Genomic DNA, 20,736 nt, shown 5'->3' with positions numbered 1-20,736 from the left:
TCGAGGATTCCAAATTATAGATCCCGATTCAAGAATGCTACGAATTAAGGTGTCATAGAGGACGCGAATAACTGACGGATCGTTAAAGTGAAAGCCGTGCATCTTGAAAGATTTATCAGCTTGAACCTACGTCCATTAAACGGTATGTATTAGCAGTTCCAAAGCACAAAAAGCCGAGGCAAGTTCAAGTTGGTAATAAAACAACGGTTTGAGTCTTCGATTTATATTATGATTATTTAATATTTATCACATTTCAATAAATTGTATACTGTTATAATAATATTGAGGTTTAATAGTACACAATAATATGGTATATAATAATATTATAACAAAACAATTCTACATTATTTTATCAATAAATTAGTATTTACAGTCAGTTAAGAAAATAAAGATTTTATATAAAATCAACAACAATATAATAACCGTTTTAGTATCCACAGAAGTAATGTAGTTTGAGGCACTACATTGAAGGCACTATTATATTTTCTGTTCTACTCTTCTATCAATATGATTTTCCAAAGAAAAGATAACAGTTTTGGATTCGCCGCTGGGTAGAAAAGTTTCCATTTCTTGTACGTTTTCATTTATCTGCAAAAAATATATTTTATAACACATATTTATTAAAATTAAACTGATGAACATGTACCTCTTTCTGGCCATAATCGTTCCACTTGGCAAGATCAGAATCTGCAAACATAACGTAAATAATTCCCGAAATTATAAGCTGGGCGGCTGATATTAAAAACACTATTTTCCATTGTTCTGCAGTTTGCTGAAAAGTTTGACAATTAGTACAATAAGTAAAAAGGCTTGAGGATTGTTGCGTATTTTATTATACTCACGTTATTTAGCGTTAACCATCCGACTATTGCTGGTGAAATGAATCCTGGGAGACTTGTTATCATACCGCTAAATCCAAGCGCTACGCCTAATAACAAAAATAATAATAATAGATAAATATTACAATCGTGGCGTAAATATTAGTTGAGAAACTCTTTTGGAATTATCATAGATCTTATGGCTTTTAACTTCTTGCCTCTGGGATAATTTGCCATTATATCTTTCTAACGCTGCGATCTTAGCCCACATAAGAAGCCGTCTTACTTGAAGGACGAGAAAAATACTTAATTATACGTAGGCTCACTACCGCGTCTGCGCAGTAAGGAAGTCAGCAGTATAAGACTGGGTGGAAGTTTCCCGCTCGGCTTTGGCCAAACAATCTCCTGTCCATAACGACATTTGTAACAGGCAGGGCCCAAATAAATCAAAACATATAGATATGTGAATCAGTTTCTTCGGCGAAACAAGGAACGGCTATGTGTATTGAAGCGGAGGACCAAAACCATTATACCCTACAAAATATATCTGCAGAGCAGATACAGCATACCTGAATTTCACATTCCAGAGATTTTGAATCTATTGTTATGCCGTTAACGGTATGTATTAAGAAAAAACTAAGAATTGGATCCACCCTGATACATTGACATTGGTAAAACCTTTGTTACTAATCTATCAATAACTTTTGTCATGGTGTGATATATAACTACCATTTTACATCCGACTAAAAATAGTGTTGTTGAACTGGCACTAAGCTGAGCTACGCCAAATCGATCAAGACAAGCCTTAGAAGCTCGTGAAAAGCAGGAACTTTCACTTTCGCCGCCTTATCTGTTTGAGATTGTTCCCAAATCCTGAAACCAGTTTGGGTCTACAGCATACAATTCTGGTGATGTGCCAAACAGGGCCACGTTAAAATGATTAAAAAATTCAAAATAAAGTGATACGAAACATTGTGAATGCCCCGTGGTATGTTCGCGATGGAGACGTACATCGTGACCTATATGTCGAAGATGTCGCTTGTGCTGTAAAACGTTTTGCTGCTAAACATGAAACGAGGCTCCAACAGCGCGTCAACATCGAGGCAGGCAAAATTTTCAATGTGAACAACTTGAAAAGACGGCTAAAGAGGACTGAGAAATTTGCTACGTGTTATCTTTTTCGTCACTCACTGTCTGGGTTCATGCACACAATCAAATGCCATACTACTGCTGGGTGTCAGCTTAAGGTATGGTACCATGCGAGAGCTGAGGTGAGCGCTCACACATAATCGCATTGGTTTTGGGCCCTACGAGTCCATCTCTTCGAAGGGGCTCCCGGATTTTTGAGCGGTCTGCATCCTCCGCAGTGCTATATATTTTTAAGAGTTCACTTAGTATATTCTCTGAATATCAATGATCAGCCCCTTGAACGCTAGTGCGTTCCGAAAGACATAGGCAACTTCGTGTGGGATTATAAATTTTACCCCTACTTCATACCCCCGAAAGTCCCTGTTCCTCGAGAGGAGTTCACTTTGCTCTTTCATAATGGTCATGACGGGCTTCCAGCGTGTGGTGGACTGGCGCCCCGGCTGAAGATGACCAAGCCCTACGAGCTGGTCTAGTTATCATTACTGTGGCATAGTGGCAATACTGCGGTCGCGGGGGCAGTAGTCAGCGGGACGCGGTGCGGGTGCGACGCAGCCACAAGCTATCCGGGCAGTATGGCGGGAATGCGCATTTGTGACGTGGTGCGACCGTTCAACGGCGAGGGCGACGTTGTGGCCTGGTTCGCCAAGCTGGAGCGAGTGACGAAGCTCCGAGGTGACGAAAACGTGGCGGCCATCGTGCCATTGTTTCTGGAGGGACGCGCTAGCACCATCGTCGACGCGCTCAGTGAGACAGCGCAGAACGACGTGGGCGCCATTAAAGCGGCGCTGTTCAAGGTGTTCGCTCCTGACGGCAGAAAGGCCTACACCATGCTGATGAAGCGGAAATGGGATGGCGAACACCCAGAAGTGTTTATGGAGGAGATGCGGAAGCTCGCGACGGTCGCAGGCCTCAACAGCGATGCTTTTTTGTCGCGCCATTTTGTTCACTGTTTACCAGCTGAAGTGGCGACCGCTGTTGGGACGCGCGACGCGAGCGGAACGGCAACCCCGTCGGAGTTGGTCGAGTTCGCGAGGCCACTCCTGGAGCAGTACGTGGAGCGGCAACCCAGCATGGAGGGCGCTAGTGTCGGGGCGGCGGGAGCCGCTGTCAGCGGCGCGAGAAGCGGCGCGAGACGAGCGACGAACGACGGCGCGGGGAGAGGGGGCAGCAAGAAGTGCTTCCGATGCGGTGGCCCACATCTGCAACGAGACTGCAAGACGAGGGTGGAATGCTGGTCGTGCGGTGGGTCGGGCCATTTTCAACGCGATTGCCCGGCGGGAAAAGAGGTCGGGAGGTCCAGTGCGCCGGTGGGTCTCCCAAAGTGAACGTCGCGGCGTTACCGATTGTCCCTGCGACGATCGACGGACGGGCCTCCCGTGCGCTCGTCGATTCGGGATGCGCTCAAACAATAGTGTCGTGCCGGTCGGCAGGAGTAAAAAAGACAAGTGCAGTGACAGTAATAACAGTTGACGGCTCGAGAGTGCGATGCACAGGGACAACGACAGTGAATCTGACGATCGATGGTCAATCGACGACTGTCGAGTGTCTCGCGATGGAAAATCTGCTGCCCGGCGTGGACATAGTGTGCGGAATGGACGTTATTCGGCAGTTCGGGGGGGTGCAGATTTGCGGTGACAGTGTGCGATTTTTCGGCAAATCGTCGTCTGCGCCGGTCGCGAGGCGCTGGCGAGTGCGAGTCGGTGAGAGACAGATTGAAGCGGCCGCAGCTGCGAGTTTGCCCCCTGCGACAATCAAAGATCGCGATTTTAGCGCAGCGTTCGATGGCGAGTCATGGACGGCGACCTGGAACTGGAAAGACGGTCCTCCGGCGATGCTAAGGAACAACGTCTCTCACTACAGCAGCGTCGAACGAGAGGAACTTCGTGAGAAGTTCACTGCTGAAATGCAGAAGTGGATTGGCGAGGGATGGCTGCAACCATGGAGGGCGGAACAAAGAGGGATTTTGCCGCTGATGGCTGTAGCTCAGCCGAATAAACAAAAAGTTAGGCCGGTACTTGATTATCGCGAACTCAACAAGTTCGTGGAGTGCAACTCGGGGATGGAAGCGCCTGCGTGCGACGAAACTGTGCGCAAGTGGAGGCGAATGAGAGGACCGCTTAAATTGATCGACTTGAAGGCGGCTTATCTACAAGTCAAAGTGGACGAGAGCCTGTGGCGCCACCAGCTGGTATGTTTCGAAGGAAAAACATACTGCCTTACGAGACTCGGCTTTGGACTTAGTAGCGCTCCGAAAATAATGAGTCGAATCGTGGAGTACGTACTATCGCAGGACGCGGAGGTTCGACGAGGGACCGATAATTATATCGACGATATAATTGTGGACGAGAGCATCGTAAAAGCGAGTCGAGTAGAAGCACTCTTGAAGAGATTCGGACTAAAGTCAAAGCCGACGGAGAACCTGGACGGCGGACGAGTGCTGGGATTGGAGGTGAGACGGGACGCAGACGGAGACCTTCGTTTTAGGCGGGGAAACGCCATTCCGACGCTTGAGAGGGGAAATAAAATTACGAGGCGAGTGCTATTCTCCATCTGCGGAAAGTTGGTGGGCCATTATCCGATAGGCAATTGGTTAAGAGTGGCCTGCAGCTTCGTAAAGCGTGCATGCGAAGGCACGTCGTGGGAAGACCTCATCGGTAAACGAGCAGAGAAGGTTATGCGAGAGATCCTGGCCAGAGTGGATGCAGAAGATCCAGTGCGAGGGAAGTGGAACGTTTCGCAAACGGAGCATGGAAGAGTTTGGTGTGACGCGAGCTCGATTGCATACGGTGTGGCGCTCGAAATCGACGGAGAGGTGGTGGAGGACGCAGCTTGGCTTCGGAAACTCACGGATGTCGGACACATCAATGTAGCAGAGCTAGATGCCGTCCTCAAAGGAGTAAACTTGGCCGTCAAATGGGGCATTCGGAAGCTAACAATATTGACAGACTCGGCGACGGTCGTTAGTTGGCTGAACTCCGCGTGTGAGTCGGGACCGAAGGCGAAAGTGTCCGGCGCCGCAGAGATGCTCGTCAGGAGACGACTGGGCGTCCTACGCGAACTGTTTGATGAGTACGGTATGGTCGTAAAAATCACGTTCGTACCTTCTCATAAAAACCGAGCGGACGCCCTAACCAGAGTCAAGAAGTCCTGGGTGGACCAGGTCAGAAGAGCTGAACCAGTCTGCGTCGCCACCATAAAAGAACTGCATGACATGCACCATTTTGGAGTGGAGCGGAGTCTCCACCTCGCGCGTATGGTTGCGCCCAGCGCCACCCGGGGTGAGATCGAGCAGTGCGTACGCCAGTGTCAAACCTGTCAGCTGATCGACCCGCACCCGACGAAGCACGACGAAGGCGCGCTCGGAGTCGAAGAAAACTGGATCAGGCTAGCGATTGACGTTACACACCATCAAGGGTGCCAATATCTCACAGTTGTGGATTGTGGCCCAAGTAGATTTGGACTGTGGAGAAAGTTGCGCTCCGAAACTGCGCTCGAAATCGCGACAAACCTGGAACAAATATTCTCCGAAAGGGGGCCGCCTCAAGAACTTTTAATGGACAACGGAACGGCGTTTCGATCCGAACGAGTAGCCGAGCTGTGTCAGCAATGGAATGTTCGGAGAAGATTCCGAGCAGCATACAGGCCTCAGGGAAACGGAATTGTGGAACGCCACCACCGAACAATCAAGAGAACAGCTGCGAGAAGTGACGTGTCACCGACCCGGGCAGTGTTCTGGTATAATCTTGCACCGAAGGATGGAAAAGACGCCGCCTCTGCACCGGCAAGAATGGTGCATGAATACATATGGAGACACCCGGCGGTAGCGGTTGAGGAACCACCGACGGAGCAGGCGAGATTTGAGGTCAACGAGATGGTACTAGTCAAGCCAGCTCAACCGTCGTGCACGAAGACGTGGGCCAAGGGACGAGTAACAGGCGTGATATCATCAACCAATGTTATCGTAGACGGAATCCCACGGCACGTCTTAGACCTGAGAAGAGCCCCGGAGGAAGAGCATGGCACCAGATTGGTCGAAGGTGCGCTATTGCAGGCATACGGTCCTTCGCCGCATCGAATCCCAGCAGAGGAGGCCCCAACCGACCAAGAAGCCGTTCGCAGACCAGCACGACAGCGACGACGGCCTCGCTATCTCGAGGAATATGTATGATGAGGGCATCAGGAGGGCGTGTGGCATAGTGGCAATACTGCGGTCGCGGGGGCAGTAGTCAGCGGGACGCGGTGCGGGTGCGACGCAGCCACAATTACTAAAACTCGTTTACTATTAATGATTGCGTAGTGTAGAACGGAATACTTTTGGACGACAATGGACGAACATGCTGTTTAAAACGTAACTTATTGAATATTGTAGGTCACTTAGACAAGTTTTAAAAATAAAAAAAACTGTTAAAGAACAGACAACATATGGTTGCTGGGCATTCCGTTCCAATTCATTGCTAAAAGCGATTGCCGCACTATTTAATTGAGCATCTAATATATATTGCATTTATCAGAAGCTTTTTTCAATCCTTGTTACATCAAATATGAGAACATTTAATAATAGTCCTTCTTCAACAAAAAATAATAATAAAATGTTTTTAATTATAATACTATACGAACTTGCATAATTTGGTGTAATATCAATGTATGATGCTAGTGGTCCCGTTGAAACAGCACCATTTGTGGCCAAAGCGGCCATAATTAAAACTATAGCAGCTATCCTATCACATCCAACATAAGCCAATGCCAAGGTGCACAATCCTTGCCCGATGCAACCTTAAATACATCAGAATTTCCTCCATTATTCTATTAAACCGACACTTTTAATACATCATATCAAACAACAGCTAATTTTGTAATCTGTAAATTGAAATAGTTGTTGTTTAGGATTAAATATGTAATAAAAACCTACAAAATGTAGGATATTAAAAGCGAACAAAACTAACCCTTATTTGAGTAAAGAGACAATGCATGTTGCTAATTTATTTTTATACTTACAAACAGCAGTGGCCATCTTCCTCACGTTTGTCCGAGACATTTTGTTCGCAGCCAGCAAATAGTCGCCAAACTGAGAGAACAAACTGGCGAATCCCATGCGCAATAGGTACGGTATACCTGAAAGTATTCCAGTCTGAAAACCGAAAAGAAAATTTTGCACAACACCGGCCGAGCGTTTCGAACTCATCTTTCGCCTAGTTGAAGTAATGGTGCTATGAATGCGGTATTTTATTTTTGGCTAAGAGTGGTGCGATGCTAGGACACGAAGAACCAATAAATGTTTTACCGATCTGATGTCCCACCCGTGGATATACTTTAAATAAGTAGGCGCCTGTGTCATTAGGGTGAACAACCCCCAAATTCCACCCCACTGGGCGAGGGTAGTCATCCAGATGGACTTGGAGCGCACAATGTGACCCCACGGTGGTTTTATCTGAAACAGCAGATTTTTATCGGCGGTGTGTGATTCTAAGTTTGAATGAAACTGGTTTTTGACTACCTACCTTTTGATCAGTTATGGTCTTGCCGATCTCTTTCTGGATGTAATTTTTCTCGCTTTCGGATATTCTGGGATGTTCAGCTGGAGAGTCGTGGACCAAAACCCACCACAAGATGAACCAAATCGTGCCAACTATTCCGCTCAGATAGAATACTACTGGCCAACTGAACCAATGGATGATGTAGCCGCACATGGGGAAAGTGAGAGCAGCTCCAACAGAACTTCCTGGAAGCATCAAAATTAACATTATTATTATTCTCCATCGCCGTCACTTTCCTCCATACTATTTTGGCGACGGTAGGTGACGGGTGGCAACTAGACAAAGATTTGATAAAGTTACATTTTTAATAATATGAGTGTGAGTGGACGGTGCGTGGCAAAATTTCAAATTGAAGAGGTCCGTTATGCCAGTGTTACCAACGAGCCGCCAAGTTTTGACTATAATAAAATCTAAATAAAAATTGCCTTTCTATGCTATCTTTAATTCGTCTGATAACCCTGAACTTTTTCTGGCATTCTGAAAGCCAGGCATTTTATTAAAGTAGGTAATGCAACTATGTAATGTATTATTATTATTGTGTATATGTAGTTATTATTACCAAAGTATTTCTTTAATAATTTGTGCTATTACTTATTTGCTTATTAATTATAAATTTAGGCATAAGTATCACTTATGTTTTGTGTTTTTTTACATGTCTTTATTGTAATTATATATAAAACTAATAATCTATAGTGATTGCATTCAGTAAAACGTATTATAAATAGTTATGTAAAATAAATGTAATAAAAAAACTTTTCAAAACATCGTGTCTTTTGGAAAATTTATGAATTCGCTCCTCGATGCTATGGAAATTGGTCTGAGGTGTTGTTCATACAATTTGAAATTCAAATGGACTCCATGTACACGAACCGTTTAAAAGTAATCTCACAAATGCTATATCGGAGATGATTGTTTATCATATTTAAAAAAAATATATCACATTTGAAAAATATTATTTTAATATTTAGAAGGCTCATGATAATTTCAACAAGCCATACTCAACAATTATTCGCATTTGGACCAAACGTTGGTAACCAACTGTCACAATGGCGTTTATTAAAACCGGTACTATTTTCTTTTATTTCTTTATATTTAACAATCTAAACGAAGGACATTTGTTTGCAGAAGCTGACTTTGAAACAATTCAAGGTGAAGTAGAGGTAACGAACAATTGTATTTGTTGATGCATGTGATCTTAAATAATGGTTTTAATTGTTCGTTTTAAAGTTGATGAATGTAAAACGCGAATACGATAGCAGTGAAGATACGATCCAAGAAGATGTAGACGACTTGTTCGAAATAGGTAAAAATATTTATTTTAATGTGTCACATTTGAATGTGTAAGCAATTGTTGATTAATTAATTAATCGTTTTAGAAATGCACGATGTTAAAGATATACTTATACTGAACCTTTCGTCTCACACAATTTACAACGACACTAAAGTAAGAGCCCAATATTGTATTTATTTCGATATTTATACTACCGATTACAATTTTTATTTTAGAAGTCAAAAAAAGAATTTGAATGTGAAAAGTGCGGAAGAGCATTCAGACTTAGATTTTGTCTTTCAAAACATATGAAAACTCATAGCGATGTTTGTGATTTTGAATGTGAAATATGCGGAAATGCATTTAAATTTAAAGAATATCTTTTAGAGCATATGAAAAGGTATAGCGATGTTGGCCATTTTGAATGTGAAAAATGTGGGAAAACATCTAAAACTAAACGACTTTATTCACAACATATGTTAAGTCATAGCGATGTGTGTAACTTTGAATGTGCAATATGCGGAAAAGCATTCAAATATAAACAGTCTCTCTCACAACATATGAAAACTCATGGGGATGTTTGCCATTTCAAGTGTGATGTTTGTGGAAAAACATTTATAAGTAAACCAATTCTTTCACGGCATATACCAACTCATAGCAATGTTCGCAACTTTGAATGTGAAAAATGTGGAAAAGCATTTAAAAGTAAAAAAACTCTTTCACAACATATGCCAACTCATAGCGAAGTTAATGACTTTGAATGTGAAATATGCGGAAAAGCATTCAAATTTAAACAATATCTTGCACTTCATATTAAAACTCATAGCGATGTCCGTCATTTTAAATGTGAAAAATGTGAAAAAACATGCAAAACTAAAAAATCGCTTTTTAACCACATATTAACTCATAACGATGCTTGCGGCTTTGATTGTAAAAAATGCAAAAAAGCATTTAAATTTAAAAAATCTCTTTTACAACATATGAAAACTCATGATGATGTACGTCATTTTAAATGTGACAAATGTGGAAAAGCATTTACAAGTAAAAAAAATATTTCACACCATATGCACACTCATAGTGCTGTTTGTGACTTTAAATGTGAAATATGCGGAAAAGCATTCAAATTTAAATATTATCTTACAAAACATATGAAAATTCATTGCGATGTTCGTCATTTTGAATGTGAAATATGTGGAAATGCATTTAAACTTAAAGAATATCTTTTAGAGCATATGAAAAGGTGTAGCGATGTTGGCCATTTTGAATGTGAAAAATGTGGGAAAACATCTAAAACTAAACGACTTCTTTCACGACATATGCCAACTCATAGCGATGTTTGTAACTTTGAATGTGCAATATGCGGAAAAGCATTCAAATTTAAACAATATCTTGTACTTCATATGAAAATTCATAGTGATGTTCGTCATTTTGAATGTGAAAAATGTGGTAAAGCATTTAAAACTAAACAAGTTCTTTCACGGCATATACCAACTCATAGCAATGTTCGCAACTTTGAATGTGAAAAATGTGGAAAAGCATTTACAAGTAAACAAAATATTTCACACCATATGCACACTCATAGTGCTGTTTGTGACTTTAAATGTGAAATATGCGGAAAAGCATTCAATTTTAAATATTATCTTACAAAACATATGAAAACTCATTGCGATGTTCGTCATTTTGAATGTGAAATATGTGGAAATGCATTTAAACTTAAACGAAGTGTTTTACGACACATGTCAATTCATAGAGATATGTATTGAAGAGCAAATTAAATTTCAAGGACGGTTGCTATGATAGTTGCATTAGTTCAAACATAATATTACCGTAAATTCAAATTTTGCAATCAAAAATGTATTGTCATGATGCTTGTGCAAATTCACTTCGTAAATAACTTTTTAATTTGTGATATGCAGTGTTAATATAGTATTTAATTTTATGTTTTATATATAATAATATAACATTTTTTTATGTTTATAACTACTGTATAAAGCTCCTACCGCTTTTAATTATTTTTCAAAAGCAATGATAATCTTGACATATTGCAAATTAAAAAACTCACTTTGCAGTTTCAAAACTTGCAGATTTCATTACGAAGATTATGTTTTAATTGTTTATATAGTTTAATCAATTTACACTTCTAACTCTCACGGGCATTATGTACATACATATTTATTATACTTTCATTGTTAAAAAGTATCTAAATAGTTAATTTGCTATCCAAATATTTATGTTCAGTCAAATCAAATATACGCACATGTAAAATTAATGAATATTATTTTTATAAATAGCTCGCGTTGCTGCCAGCCATTTTGTTTTATAATCAAAAACTGATATTTTATTGGTCGACATCCAGCGCCTTAATTATTAAATACCTCGGGTTCGGAAATCAATCTAGCAATTATAATTAAATATGTTTGTTTTGTTTACGTGAATAATTACAAATCAACCATTCAAAACAATGCGAATAACATAATAATAATTTGAACGTAGAGCATTTTAATTTTGAAGCGAACCCGTCTGACACTGGAAGCGATTTAGAACAATTATATATAAGATAACGAAAAATCTTATCTTGTAATAATGACCGCATACTCTTGATGGCAGCAGTACACCGATTATAATATAAATAAATTTACATAAATAGGTTGAATGTTTCGATCATCCGGACGACACATCATTTTATTTTTATATTTGGCTTTATTTTATTCTATTCTACATATTATTATGTAATTCAGAACAAACCAACTATTATAAACGGTACAAGAGAAACGCTTGTTTGCGCATTTGTCAAACACTGTCAATAAATAATACACGCATGTTTTTATTGTTTTACAGCGAATGATCAGCACATGTGTTATCACTAAATAATTTCAGATTATATATATTTTTTAACAATTTTTAAGTGAATATTGCGCCTTTATTTGCTGTTACGACGCCCTACAAAATCTAGTGCCTCAGACGGCCGCCTGTACTGCCTGCCCCTCGGGACGGCATTCTCAAACCGAGCGCGTCTACGCTCAGCTTCATACCGTTAGCATATGTGATGTACGGACACAACATAAGCCTATTTACAACAAGTAGAAAAGTTAAATAAAATATTAAATATCAGTGTTTCGCCGGAGTCTGAGTTGCAGGTGAACAAGAATACACCCCACTCCGACTTGATGGTGAAAGTTAAAAAACTATTCAGAAGTTGACAAAGAAACAAAACACAGTGTTTTCCCAATTTCCATATTTAAAATGCCGAAAATAGCTAAAAAAAACCTAATCTTAAGTAATTGATCTGAATTATAATGATAAGAATCACTAATTTTGATATATTACGAACTCCATAAGTATGATGACCATTTTCTATCGTAAGTAATCCTAAGTCTAATCTATAAAAATTAATAGTTTAATTTGTTTGCTCTTTCTGAAGAATCGCCTCCCTATCAATGTTTATATTGTACATATAATAATGATGCTTAAACTAATTACAATGTTAATTTTGTTATATTATGTCCGAATTGTGTGAATTAGCACGACGAGTTCCATTTTCGCTAATTGAAGGCGTTAAAAAGATGAAGGAAAGTTACGCATGTTTTCAAAATTCAGATGAGATAGTTAACGTCTCATAAATGTCTCTACACAAATTAGGTATATGGACTGTTATTTAACACAAATATAAATAATACCAATCAATAGTTATTAATATATTAAAAGTAATATTTTCTTTGTAATGTCATATACTTCTTGGTATCATAAATAAATATGAAATAACCGATTAGGAATTTAAATATAAACAATTCAATTAAAAATACATTATTCAACATACCTAAGTAAGCTGTGACAAATTTGCTTCTTTCATTAGGTGGAATCCATTTTGCAGTCAAACTGTGCATAGCTGGCCAAGTGAAACCCTGAAAATATGAATCTAATATTATATTTGTACAAACACAAAAAATCAGGTAAATATAAATAAATTTGAATTCAGGTAAATAATGAAATGTTTTAGTAATCAAGCTATTATTATATTATATATAATGCTTTTTCTCTATATTCATCAAGTATCTAAAATAAATGCGTGGTGTCATTGTCAATATTGATTTTTGGCGACTATGAGCTATAGCAACATTTTTGGGTTATAATGTATCTTCAACTAAATAAATATTTTTGGTGAAATAAAGCAAGTTACTAACGCTGAACATTCCTTGTAAGCATCTGGCGACAATCACCGCCGAGTAGTGCAAATGTGAAGCTGGTGGTATGATGAAGCAGCAGAGGATGGCCCCGAAATTAGTAAGGCCAAACACCACCTTTGTTCCGTATTTGTGAGCCAGTATCCCACCGGGAAGCTGCATCAGCCAGTTAAGCCAGAAAAATGCTCCCAGAATGAGATTTTGCTGGTGTTCGTCCCATAAGAATCCTTCAGGCTGTAAAAATACAAAAATGGCAACTTCGTTATATAGAACTCTTTCGGGTTTTAGGCCGAAGGGGTGTGACTTTTCAGACAAGATAGACGCCAGAAAGATGGAAATTATCTATTTAGTTATAGTACATATACGAATGCGAAATATTGTAGAGTTTTATATTCTTTGCTCCGAGCGCTGGTGGGGAAGCTGGCAAGGAATTATGTTCTCGGATGGTCCTATGAAGTCTCGTCATTCACCTCCAACCGCAGGGCTGTCTCTCGCAGGAGCGTCGTCTCGTCACCGAATTGAACTGCCTCTCGTCTGATCACTCGATCGTCCGTCCTTTTCTCTCTCCAGTGTATGGTTGATTTGAGGCGTCTTCGGCGAATGACAATACTGCAGAGACCAGTTGACCAATTGTGGTGCTTGTATTTTCGACCAACAAAATAGTCTACGTCTTCAAAGAGTTAATTTGCTAGATGAACACATTCCAAAGATCAATAATGCAAAGGGATAATAACAATGGGGTTTTTTCTTTCGCCAGATGGCGTATTGTTTGTGCAATCCATAATGCACAATTATGGATTGTGTGTATGGATTCTCTGATCATTAAGAAGGTAATAATGACATGCTTTGACACATTGTCTATGCATTCCTTTATGTCCAAAGGGGTTGTTTTTCTCTGGATATTACAAGGGTTTAACCGTGGTGGTCTGTTCTGTTTGAGTCTTGAGTCAAATTATATTCTATTTTCCTTCAGTTTGAGTAAAATTATATTCTATTATCCTTTTTTAAGTTCGCATGTGGCGCTGGGCATTTGTCTGCGCATGTGGATGGAGACCTTCCACAACTCAATTACTTGTTACCTTTTTTAGTAACTCATTTTATTAAAAAAAGTTTAAAAATATAAATTAAAATATAAAATGAACTAAAAAAAGATTTTATAAATAATTCGGCTATGTTCGTTAACCAGTTTAATCTACCATATATTTTTTGAAATGGCAGCTATTTAAGAAAAAAATCATTAAAATAAGTTTTTTTTACATTTTTTGATCATTGATGATGGTTTTAGAAGATACAATTTTAATTAAATCGTCATAAAACTTATATTAAAGATAGATTTACAATATTTTTTTGGAAATGACGGCTTTTTAAAAATAAAAAATGTAGGTACGTTAGAAAAAATTTTAGAGAAAATAGTAAAAAGAGAAAAAACAGTTAAAAACCGAAATAAGAATAAAATTTAAATTATGAAGAAAAAAAAGGACACTGTAACGCACAGTGTCCTTTTTTGTTAGGAATGCACAGTAACGCAGTAGGAACGCTCGTTAAGGAGCGTTCCCACACTATTTTATTGCTTTTGACGTGAATTTTTGACTTCTGAGAAGTGATAATTGTTTTTGTGCCCTCCTACTGACCAAAATTTAATTTGAATACACTTTGACTAATACTCTCATATCAGAAGTCCGTAGTAATAACGGTAAGGAAAGCTATTATATTTTTAAAACATAGTGTAATATCCAAGTTCAGATCAACTATGGAGTTACATGCGAGATGCGACATCTGTCTGTACTTCTTCTTCCGTTCATTTTCCTCTAAGAGTTTAGTTGGCTTAACTTGTATTTTGGACTTGACCTTATGAAACCTTTAAAACTATAGTTATAGAGCTTTCATTAGGTCAAGTTGGGTTTGGTTAATTCGTATAGGTTAGGTTTGCGTTCGAGTACGTTTTGACAGTGTCAAATTGAGCTTCATAGACATTTTATAGCAGCATATAATTTCACTAGCGCCTATCAGTTAAATTAGATTTCCATTAGCAGAAATATGTATTTACTGGTGACAGTGTATTTGGGCTCCACAAATACACATTCAATGTAATATTTATACATTGCAATTAAATAAATAACGATAAGTATGTAAATGTATATAATACTACATATGAAAAAGTTTAAATCTTATAATTTTACTGGCATCTGCTAAATAAATTATATTTTCAATAGTAAAAGTATAAATCTACCAGTAAAAGTGTATTCCGATATTATCTCACTGAAATGACTTATTTTAATAAATATTTTCCGATTAGATTCGAGGAATGTTGCACAATTCGACCTAATATTGTTATGAATGTTGCACAATTCACAATAAATGAGTGCAACAATTGGCTGAATGTTCGCTGCAATGTTATGATTTGCCGGAGAGTTTCATTTGCTATGATACTTAAGGCCTTTTTCCAAGGAACGAAAGGTAGACGGCCAGAGAGAGGCACAGAGGCAGAAACTCGCAAATAAGAACGGATATTGATTACACCACCGCTGCCACAACTACGAGAACTATCCACTGGACGTCATCCTTCCGCCAGCTTCTCCATCACTGCTCGGAGAAAAACGATATTCGCCAACCATAGTTTGTCGCAATATACTATCCAATATTATACAATAAAATTCATTACAATTTTATTGGCTGCAACGTTACACCTCTTACGTTTTATTTCCAGATTTTAGTTTTAGAATTTAGGGACGTCATTTCACCGCTTTTTAGGGGGAGGGGCAAAAATTGACAATTCAGTGGTTGTTGTTTTTTAATATTACGCTTTCATTTTGATTCATAGTATTTCATTCAATGACATGCATTTTTTGGATAAATTCAAGAAAGGAGGGGGGGGGGCAAATGCCATTACCTGCCCCTCCTCCTAAATGACGTCCCTGATTATTTGAGTTTAAGAACCACTGCCGTACACTATAACTACATAATACTTGTTCTAAGAATATCTCGTAAATATTTGTAAATCAACTTAAACCGCTACCTTGTTTCAAAATTGCGGTTATTTTTTTCATCGTAACTTTGAAAATTAAGTAGAGAGAGAAATAACATTAAAAAATGGAAATTCCAATAAAATATGAAATAAAAAAATATATGTTTGAGGGCAAAAATGTTATAAGAAATAATAAAATGATATAAAAAATAAAAAAAAACTTATTCATACGGTCTTTTCAAAGCAGATTTTTTTAAATTTTATAATGGACTTACCTCTTCTTGTGCACTAGTGCTGTTATATTCTTCTATCTCCGTCGTGTTGTCATAAGCGATGATTCTACATTCGGATATTGCTATGGTTTTTGACGTGTTGTTGATAGCTGAACTTTGGGGAACTCTCTGACGAACCATCGCCACTATGGTGATGTTCAAATTTATGCGAATCATATAGTTGACGGCGAATCCAGAAAACACCAAGCACCACAGCACCGACCTCGTTGACATTTTCCCCATTTTCGACCCTAAATCAAAGAGAAAACGTGTAGTTGTCTATTCGTGGGTGTCAAAAACTTGACTAATCTATTTGGATGACAATGTTATTTATATATTATTTAAACACTAAGATCAGGGCTGAGAGTCAAATTCGAAGATTTTCACGTATTTTTATGATTGGAATGCATATTGGAACTCTGACCTTATTCGTAATACGTATTTGAGGAAAGACGCTTTGGAATGTTGGATAATATGGCAAATGCGTATAAAGGAATTATTGTGAAATTGCTTAGATATTATATGCAATTTCTATATCTTAATAAATTATTCATTTCGGAGATTGTGTAACTGATGACCATCAAATTGTGCGTATTTTTTAACGAATTTATAGGAAATTAGGTTGCACATAATTATGTTGATTCTCAAGGCTTCGTTTTGTTTTCTCTTTCATTAAATGTTCACGTACCTCTTGCAAACGAAGTATTATTACCAGCAAACGAGAAACAATCATGTCTAAATATATATGTGAATTAACAGTATATGTTTAAAACAAACTCTTAATCTAACCCTTACTTGAGTAAGATGTATATAAAACCTAGACAGTTATATGTGAAAGTATATACATAAACATAAGTTAATATTCCATGCTAGGTCAATGTGTTCTTAAACCAATATGCGTATCGTTTTAAAATATAATGCGTTTGCAAGTGTTACTCAACCTTTTACTTGAAGAAATTAGTTTATTTAGAGTTTTGTTATGAGAAGCTACTTTAGCAAATCTCATTGACTCCTTTTAAATATAGTTTGTAAATGACTTAGTAATATTAATAAATTTTACATGTTACTTTATTATTATTTATTGTGAATAACTACTAATCTAATTGAAAATGCATCATAAAAAATATAATAATATCATCACTTTAGATTTTGATGAGCTTAGATGGCGCTTTATATAATTGATAAATCAACCATTGATTCTAAACATTTTTTTATAGATAAAAATTATAATATGTATTAATTTAATGTGATTGTTATTAGGTACGTAAATAATACAATGCTAGTTAAATATTTGTTAAAAATCAAATCATTAGTTCCTAACATTTGTATAATTTTATTCAGCAACCAAATGTTTTTGTAAATCATACACACTATATTCGTTTATTCGAATTATTCGCCAGATCAACTACAATATGTGAATATTCGAATGATTAGTCGAATATTCGTAAAATATTAATTTATACTATTTAAAATGAAATTTGATAAAATCTTAAAATGAAGAAATTTTTATATTTGAGTGACTAGTGCCACTCCAAAATCAATGGTTTTTTATGCGCCTTTTTTTATGAGACTATCATTCTCAACAAAAAATGCCGATAAACATTTGTGAAAAAAAATTTTGTCGCCCGTATCTACTATGACCGAAATTCGTAGAACAAAATGTTGGCAAGGCCCACCCTTTATTATCATTTAACGCTTATCTCACAAAACAGGTGTGCGTCGCAAATGTTTATAAAGTTCATAATCCGTTTATTATTTGTTGTTTTAAGACACAAGATTTTTTTTAATCAATTATTCGATCGCGGTTAGTTTATTTGTAGTTATATAATTGATATGCAAACCCACACATGTGTTATGCATATTTTATATAATTATGAAATAATTATTATTAATCTATAATTATTTTTTAATTAAATATTTTTTTGCATTACTAGGTTAATAAATTAATATCGTTAAAAACCGAGAATAAAATAATAAATATATATTGAAGTATTTTAATACACAATTAGTAAACGATTAATACATGTACTGCAACAGTAAACGTACCTGGGAATGGATTACACTATACCGTTTTCCCGTTGCTTTCTACATTGAGATATGATTTTTAACGATTATTGCAAAAAAATGGTAGTTTACGAATACTGCTCTGAATTTTTGTCGGTCGTAGGAAGGCGAAGGAGGAGTCCAGACGTCCAGGGTCTTGGCGTGTCATCGTCGGAATTCGTTAAAAGGTTTATATGTAAATCAATCAGCGCTGGACAGCATTTGCGGTTTTGTCTCAAGGCGCGATCTCGATTTACGACGGCGACTACGGATGCGATTACCGCGAATGCGTTCAATGTTACACAAATTGAAAACTTCCTGCTGACCACGTGTGCTGACTAGTGGCCAAATCAGACTATGGACCATCGTTCTGGTTTCCATATTTTTATATTCGTATGACGCGGTTGGGAGGCGAGGTACTTTAAGATTCCAGAAAGTGGGAGAACAGCGAATTACGTTTGATGCGTAGAAAATAAGACTGTGCAACAAGATTTTTGACAAAAGGTAAGATTTAAAATGCTGTATCTTAAAGTTCTTAAAAAAATGTTTTGTTTTTTAGATATAGTACAAATTAACTGTTTTTTAATGCATTTTTATGATTGTATATAATATACCTTTTAATTTAAAGTAAATTTTAAATTAGTTGAAAAATAAAAAAATGCTTTAAAATTCACTATATTCATATCTTTTCAGACATTCTTCTTTGACAACATCATTTTTGTGCATGGTCTATTTTAAATTAATTTAAATATAAGTTTTCGGCTTCAAAGCATGATTTTTAATAAATTTAAAAAGTCAATACTTTAGTACAAAAAATGCTATATAAAAACCCCAAAAAATTTAATAGCTTTTCAGCACTTCCAAAATCATTTTTACTTGCATTTTTATGATTACTAATAATAAGCTATAATACATAAAGTATTTCAAGAACATATGTATACATCTGTATATCATAGTTGTTATAGGAATTGCTTGAAAAAAAAATCAAAATTTATATTTATTACCTATTCTTCTTTGACAAAACATCTTTATGATTGCTAATAATAAACTATAATACATAGTAGAATTTGAGCTCATTTAAAGCAGATTTTACAGCTGTTATCATAATTTATAATTAGGTAAAATATAAATTAAAAAAATTGTTATATTTATACGGTTTTGGCCATTATTGTTCGACAAAATCATTTTTAATTGCATTATTGCTAAAATTAAAATATTAAACATACTCAAATTTAAGCCTTTTTAGCTGGGCATCAAAAAAAATTGAAGTTGGTAAAAAGTTAAAAAAAATGTTACTAACAGAAAAATCAATATTTATAATTTTCTTCAATAAAATCATTTTTAACCGCATTTTTATGATTACTGATAATAAACTATAATACATAGAAAATTTTGATTTTTTTTGTACATGTTATTTTTAATTTAAAAAAATAAGAAATGCAAAATTTAAATTATTTTGCTGAGTAAAATTATTAGTGGCATCCCTGTTTTTATCTAAGCAGTTTGATTTTAAATAAATATTTAAACTAAAGGAAGTTAAATGAATAAACACTACAACTAAAACGCTATCATACATAATAATTATTCTATAAATAAATCCAAGTTGTACAAATATGATGTTATCATTGTATAATTTTTACCCTTATCTGGTACTCCATTATTTTCCTGAATATCTCGATCACGCACAAACGACGTCACAGACTCATCGTCAGATGGTAACATGGTGAGTACTGAAAATCTGAAATCGGTTTTATCACATGGTTAGTGATTTAGGGGCGTTAAAGTGGAAGTTCTGATTGAGGTTAAAAATAACTCACCCCGCTCCTAAATTTAATCATTTTATAAATGCAAAGGAAACACGGGCCGATCAAGCGGCGACGATCGACTCGGGCGACTTGGGAAAAGCGAGTTTTCCGCGTGGGGATTTCATCCCCGTCACGTTACGTTTGACATTTCGGTTGTGTAAGGGTAGTTTTCCCAAAGGCGCATGCGCCGAAGATTTATGGATTGACGTCATAGATACTGTTCTGGAAAAAGTGCACTGCGCAATACATTGTAAGTATTGTACAATGCGAAAGTAATTTTAGTTAATACCTATATATTTTACAAGTTCAAGATACATGATGCTGCAGTGTATAGATATCAGATCCGTAAAGGAACACCGAAAACACTTCAAGTATATTGCGTGAAAGCCATACGTTCGTAGACAAATTATAGGCACGGTGAGATAAGGAGTGACTCATCGATATTATCCGAAATTTGAGTTTTCAGATGATAGATATTTACGGATCTGAATCACAGTTGTTGACAATTCTGTTTATACATGTATGCGTTATTATTTTCTATATGCTTAATAAGTTCAATAATATCATTTTATTATATAAATATTATTATAACACGACCTATTTTACCATCACGATATTCTTACGCGAGCTTATGAAAAGCTAATAATACTTAATCTGTAAGGATCGATCGGAATTAAAATTATATATTAATTACTAATT

At 36.8% G+C, this 20,736-nt stretch overlaps 3 protein-coding genes and 1 long non-coding RNA gene across 5 annotated transcripts; 3 read left to right on the top strand and 1 right to left on the bottom strand.

Annotated features, from left to right (window-relative positions):
* Nucleotides 1–207: 207 nt before the first annotated feature.
* Nucleotides 208–20,221, bottom strand: NaPi-T (Na[+]-dependent inorganic phosphate cotransporter). Of its 2 annotated transcripts, XM_088195075.1 has the most exons (12): nucleotides 20,050–20,221; nucleotides 19,873–19,970; nucleotides 16,193–16,440; nucleotides 12,953–13,186; nucleotides 12,589–12,673; nucleotides 7,466–7,686; nucleotides 7,249–7,395; nucleotides 6,963–7,095; nucleotides 6,585–6,740; nucleotides 843–928; nucleotides 647–772; nucleotides 208–588 (listed from the first exon to the last, which is right to left on the bottom strand). In XM_088195075.1, the coding sequence occupies exons 2-12, from the start codon at nucleotides 19,952–19,954 to the stop codon at nucleotides 478–480; spliced, it is 1,629 nt and encodes a 542-aa protein (XP_088051201.1). In that variant the 5' UTR covers nucleotides 19,955–19,970; nucleotides 20,050–20,221; the 3' UTR covers nucleotides 208–477. The 2 variants fall into 2 exon arrangements, with proteins under 2 accessions (XP_088051201.1, XP_088051281.1); XM_088195155.1 differs by lacking the exons at nucleotides 19,873–19,970; nucleotides 20,050–20,221 and adding an exon at nucleotides 18,326–18,519.
* LOC148239614 (uncharacterized) lies at nucleotides 3,013–6,232 on the top strand. Its single transcript, XM_088191126.1, has 2 exons — nucleotides 3,013–4,104; nucleotides 4,354–6,232. Exons 1-2 carry the CDS (start codon nucleotides 3,151–3,153, stop codon nucleotides 6,133–6,135), a joined length of 2,736 nt encoding a protein of 911 aa, XP_088047252.1. The 5' UTR covers nucleotides 3,013–3,150; the 3' UTR covers nucleotides 6,136–6,232.
* Nucleotides 8,523–12,732, top strand: LOC148239612 (uncharacterized). The gene is made up of 5 exons (XR_015811321.1): nucleotides 8,523–8,566; nucleotides 8,627–8,661; nucleotides 8,729–8,804; nucleotides 8,878–8,945; nucleotides 12,625–12,732. It is a non-coding gene; the product is annotated as an uncharacterized LOC148239612 (long non-coding RNA).
* On the top strand, nucleotides 9,450–10,680 carry LOC148239613 (uncharacterized). The gene has a single exon (XM_088196310.1). The coding sequence runs from the start codon at nucleotides 9,500–9,502 to the stop codon at nucleotides 10,532–10,534; it is 1,035 nt and encodes a 344-aa protein (XP_088052436.1). The 5' UTR covers nucleotides 9,450–9,499; the 3' UTR covers nucleotides 10,535–10,680.
* Nucleotides 20,222–20,736: the final 515 nt, after the last annotated feature.

The sequence above is a fragment of the Plectrocnemia conspersa genome, unplaced genomic scaffold (assembly GCF_051122295.1).
Source record: "Plectrocnemia conspersa isolate PC_06_02 unplaced genomic scaffold, ASM5112229v1 ptg000001l, whole genome shotgun sequence".
Taxonomy (NCBI): Eukaryota; Metazoa; Arthropoda; class Insecta; order Trichoptera; family Polycentropodidae; genus Plectrocnemia; species Plectrocnemia conspersa.
The sequence above is the reverse complement of the archived record's forward strand: the minus strand, read 5'-3'. Positions and strand labels throughout refer to the sequence as shown.